This window comes from Malania oleifera, chromosome 8, assembly GCF_029873635.1.
Source record: "Malania oleifera isolate guangnan ecotype guangnan chromosome 8, ASM2987363v1, whole genome shotgun sequence".
Taxonomy (NCBI): Eukaryota; Viridiplantae; Streptophyta; class Magnoliopsida; order Santalales; family Ximeniaceae; genus Malania; species Malania oleifera.
This window is the reverse complement of record NC_080424.1, coordinates 15,970,144-15,975,547: the sequence shown is the minus strand read 5'-3', so window position 1 is coordinate 15,975,547 and position 5,404 is coordinate 15,970,144. Positions and strand designations below refer to the sequence as shown.

The following is a 5,404-nucleotide window of genomic DNA, read 5'->3' as shown; positions in this document are numbered from 1 at the left end:
TAGATAGAAGTGATGAAATATGAGAAATATTTATTCATGGTTCAAATTCACTAAACATAATACCTAAGTATATCAATCCTTAAAAGAAGCAACATTTAACTTGAATACATGCTATACATAAGGATAGCACGTGTATCACTTGCTTCCTCCACTGGTGGGAAAAATTGCCAGCATCAATTTATCATCAAATCTTTTTAAAAAACAAACAAATAAGACTAAGACGTGAGTACTAAAAATGTAAAGTGAACAGAGCAAAAGCTTGAATTTGAGTGCATTGCAATTTGCAATTGGCAATTGGCAATTGACAAAACTAAAGGTCAAAAGGGCAAATGATTAATTAGTAGCAAAGCAAGCCATACATGTTAAGCAATCATGAACCCTCAAAGTAGATGCTTGAGAATCAAAAGCACAGTTCCCGGCGCACGTTAGCCTGCCTGACTAGATATTTTACTTTACACAAGCGGTGAGCGGCTTCATCATTCCACTTTTTCTTTTCTTTCCTTTTTTTTTGGGGGAAAAAGAGCTTCACCATCCATTCCCTTCAGTTGCTCTTTTCACAGCATCATGAAAACCACACAACTCACTGGCATTTGAATTGCAAGCCACCCCATCGCCTGCAAATGCACTCTCCCCCGTAACATTGACCCAATCAATCAAAATCCCATCAAACAAGAGAGAGAGAGAGAGAGAGAGAGTTATATGTAATTAATTACCTGCCCTCCATTGCCGGAAGTGGGCAAGGGGCGTATGGTAGCAGTGTCCACTTCGCCGGTGGGTAAAGGCACCGCTGGGTTACTGTTGATAAAGGGGATCCCACTCCCACCACTTTTGCCCAGCGCGGTAGGGCCTGGCGCTGCTTTCCGGTGACGTGGGTGGAACGGCCATTGGTATGTTGGCGAAGATGAGATCATCCCGCCGGACGCCGGAGGAGCAGCTGCCGCGGGCGGGAGCTCCGGGGTGGGGCTTTCGTCCTGCGCCTGCGTCGGAGATACCCTTATGGCGAGCTTTTGGCCTTCCCGGCACGGCATGACGGTGCCATTGTTGAAGGAAAAGTAGAATAAACCTGGCCGCGAAGGGTACCACTTCGCAATTAATAGGAAAATTAAACAGTGAGAAAACATAGATTTCTAATAAAACATTTGTGAAGTACCCAGCAAAAGAGAGAGAGAGAGAGAGAGGTACCGTGAAAGTAGTGTTGGGTTTATTGAGAAGAGTAGCTTGAGTGAAGTTACAGCGGTCGTAAGCTTCTCTGTTCTGGAAAATGTACAGGTTGTAGTGATACTTGTGTTCGAAAACTAGAAAGGACAGAAATAGAGTGCAATTGTTACTTGATATAGATGTACATAATTAAGGAAATTACCTACAAATGACACATTAGCTGCTTAATTTTGGACTTACAGATGGAGTCTCCTACACGAGCGCTGGGGTTTTTCCACTCTGAAACCCCATCTACTAGAATTGTTGTGCAATGAGAAGGTTGAAATAGAAGAGTGAGGAAACAGAGGAAGAAGGTTAGCATCGGTGAAATCCTTGTGTGAACTGCTCTGTTTTGTGATGGGAACGAAGAATGGCGAGATCTAAAGTTCTAAAGGGAGCTGTTAGGCCTCAATAGCCAGAATGGTAAAGAGGATTTTGAAGAGAAGTGCGCGTCTGTAAGTGTCAATTTGGGTTAGTACACTGCACAGTAAAAGGTAAAGTGAGCTTTTCGCTTTTGGGCTTGCTCAAAATATTTCGAAAACAGGAAATTGTGGAACAGAGCATCATTCAAATGGCGGCTTTGGGGTGGCTGCGATGAACCATCATAGGTATTATTATTCTAGAATGATTACTCATGTATCATTAATTAATTTTGTTTTATTTTATGCTTTTTTATGTGTGGGGAATCCTAACCATCTTTCCTTTGAACGAGGCTTTTACGTTGGCTTTCTTTGTTTAATCCCTAGTTCTTTGCTTTGTATAATGTAATGATTCTCATACTTAGGTGGTTTTAGGGGTTAATTTTAAAATCTGGAAATGGGGACGAGAGAAGTCAAGACATGTCCCGGGCGAGGACATCGATTGCGATTTTTTTTCTCAGTATAGTATACTTTTTAATAAATAATTTTCCAAATAATGTTGTATCAAAATTATTTTCTAAATTGATATAGTTAAGGTAATGGAGTTTCTAAAATGTGCTCTAGAGAAGGTCTTTTATTTTTAAATTTTTATTTTATTTATTTATTTTTTGGGCTGTTTTTTTTATGAAAATATTAAGAAAAAAATGAAAAACACAAATATAAGTGGGCGGGGGAAAATTTACAATTTTGAACTCAAAAGTTGATTGAGTATTTATAAAATAAAAAAAAAAATGAAGAGCACTAGAACTTACTTTCCAAAATTCGGTTATAACGTTGTGTATTAAAACCCACTAACACACAGCTTGCCACATGTGTATTAAAAAAAATCAAAAAGTAACATAATCGAATTTTGGAAAGTTGGTTCTGACATTGGTTCTCCTTCGGTCCCTGCACAAAAAATAAATAAATAAACAAAACAAAACAAAAAAAAACAAAAAAACAAAAAAAAAGGTAATAGAAACCGAGTTTTGGAAACTCGATTGTGGTACAACCATATATGTAGCCTCCTCCCATCCATGGAGTCTTGTCCCTGCACCCTACCACCCCTCCCCCCGCATGCCCCCCTTCCCGTCCTCCCTCCAACCCTTATTTATTTCCTCTATTTCCGTTTCCCTCACACTTGTGCTTCTCCTCTTCTCTTCTGTATTTCTCTTGCAGCCTCAGCACCAACATCCTAAATTTCAGTGTTAACTTTAATTTTATATAATATTGAGACATAAATTTCTATCTGATCGACCCTCTTGTACTGACATTGGGGGCCTATCATCCCTCCTATAGGGTATGGGAAGAAGATCATTTTGACGTCTTTAAAAGGCGTTAGTGTGCGCACACTTTAAAGACATAGTGGCATGTTGATGCTAGATTTATTTCGTGGATTCAATGAGTGTAGTTCTATCCATTATACCAGATTTGGTACATTTGGCTTGATTATCATTTAATTAGTACATTGTTGGAGTGCTAGAGGCTTGAGACACACACATTTCACTTTCCCTGCAACGAGACAATAACGTTGTAGGATGTTGTCATCATTACAAAATTACCTATAGATGACGACACTATTGTAGTGATGACACAACACGACTAGCCCATTCTGTGTTATAAACTGCTTGGATGTGACCCTCCACTAGCCAAAGCGGAGAATTTGGCTCCTTCCTGTCAATGGCATGGATGGACAGCGACCTACCCATACTTGCAAATAATGCATCAGAGGAGGAAGTAATGTAGTACGTTCGAGCGTATATACTATTGACTTTTTGAGTCTGATCCCTATTTTGATTATGACAAACCATAGCATCTCATTGTGTGCTCAGTGTTTGCACATGTTCATCTTCTTTAATAGCACAGATAATGAAGCAATATGGAAACCTTCAAATGAAGCTAAAAGATCACATACCATGGCGCATTCCAAGAGGAGCAAAGCTTGAGGACACTGAATTTTAAGTTGTAATAAGTAATTTGGGTTTATTTGTGCATGCATGTTCATTTGATTTATATTGAAGCTTTATCAAGACGTAGATTGACCATATGTTGGCCTTTTGAGTCTGATCCATCTTTTGATGCTGACAAAGTACAAGTTGCTTATGTGTGTATTTAATGATTGAATATGTCTTTAATTCAAACATACACATAAGGGGAAGTGGAAGCCAGGAGGAATTTCAAGCTGATCATCATTCTGGCATATTATATGAAGTCAAAAGAGTAAAAGAAGAAAAAGAAGACATTTATTGATTTATCTTGTAATGTGTTGAAGTTTTTTTTTTTTAGAATTTGGTTTGTAATAATGCATACATTTGCATGATATGTTTAAATGCTCAGATGACCATAGGTTGACCTTAAGGACCTAACCACTCACATAAAACCTTTTTTTTTAAATTGCCTAAATCACACGAAGGTTTTCAAAATAAATTAAGGTAAAAAAAACAAGGCTTATATTTGGTCGACCAACATTGGATTTTTTGGGCAAAATATTAATTTTCTAATGCCCTCGGTCGACTGAAAATTTTGTGTTTTAATCAATTCAATCGACTGAAGCACTGTGCCCAGAGTCAAACTTTTGACTGGCTTGGTTGACCGACCAAGTTTGAACTAAGTTTCCTCGGTCGACCGTTGCATAAAGTTTTGACTTTCCAATACCCTCGGTCGACCAACCATTGTTATGTTATAACCCAATGATTGACCGAACCACTGTTTGCCCCGGAATCAAAATGTTGACCATGTCTTGGTCGACCGAACCTCATAAATGATCAACAAATCTTTTGTTATGGTCGATTGAACCCACGAAAGGTTCAAAATTGCCCTGAGATGGTCGACCAAACTTATAGTTTAAAATTGCCACGGTCAACCGAATTTATAAAAGTGGTCGACCGAACCTTGACCATGATCAACCGAACCTCTCGGGTTGGTCAATTTTTTACCATAAGTAAGCGAGGTTAATTTTAATTAAACATCATTAATCTTTTTCTAAAATAACCTCTGTGTCCCTAACGGTCATATTTTCCTGAAACTCTATATATACCTCTTCATTTGTTTAGATTAGTAACTTTGATTAGCCATAATTTTCTCTCAAATTTAGTTTGGATTTTCCTAATCAAAGTTCCCCCAAACCTATTTTTATTACAAAAATCTTTTCTTTGAGGCAAATCTTTTCATATTTTCCAAACTCTCTTTAATTTTTTCTTTGAAAACATTTTTGAAGAGAGTATTTTTATTAGACATTTATTTTTAGAGTCTGCTTATTGCAAAAACCTTTTCATGCATAAATCCTAACTTCTTCAAATATCTTTTATTGCAAATCTTTGTTAGAGAAAACTTTTATTACATTTTGATCTTTGGAGTTTTTATTACATATTTAGTTCACATCAAAGATCATATGTGTATTATTTTTTCAAAAAAAATTGAGAGCAAAACCCTAGGTTCTTTAGTTATTCTTTGAAAAATATTTTTGAGAAAATATTTCTATTAGGGTCAAAACCTTTGAGTTTTTATCATATAAATTATTTTCAAAGGTTGAAATATTATTTTAGAAAACACTTCTACTCTACTGAGTAAATTTTATATCATTAGAGAGTGCATATATTTGAGTTCTTAATGTTGTATATCTCTGCTTGTGTTTAGAAGCATTTTTATATATACAAAAATGATTTTTATTGTATCAGTTAGGTTCAACCCATTAATTGAACTAGGGAGTCTCAACCCCATAAGTGAGACCGGTTGGATTCAGTTTGGTAAATTGAACTGGGGAATCTCCGCCCCATAAGGGAGACAAGTTGGGCTCAACCTTGTAATTG

General features: G+C 37.0%; 1 protein-coding gene across 1 annotated transcript; it reads right to left on the bottom strand.

The window, feature by feature from the left end:
• Positions 1-245: 245 nt before the first annotated feature.
• On the bottom strand, positions 246-1,749 carry LOC131161899 (early nodulin-like protein 6). The gene is made up of 4 exons (XM_058117918.1): positions 1,399-1,749; positions 1,183-1,295; positions 714-1,082; positions 246-614 (listed from the first exon to the last, which is right to left on the bottom strand). Exons 1-4 carry the CDS (start codon positions 1,517-1,519, stop codon positions 555-557), a joined length of 663 nt encoding a protein of 220 aa, XP_057973901.1. The 5' UTR covers positions 1,520-1,749; the 3' UTR covers positions 246-554.
• Positions 1,750-5,404: the final 3,655 nt, after the last annotated feature.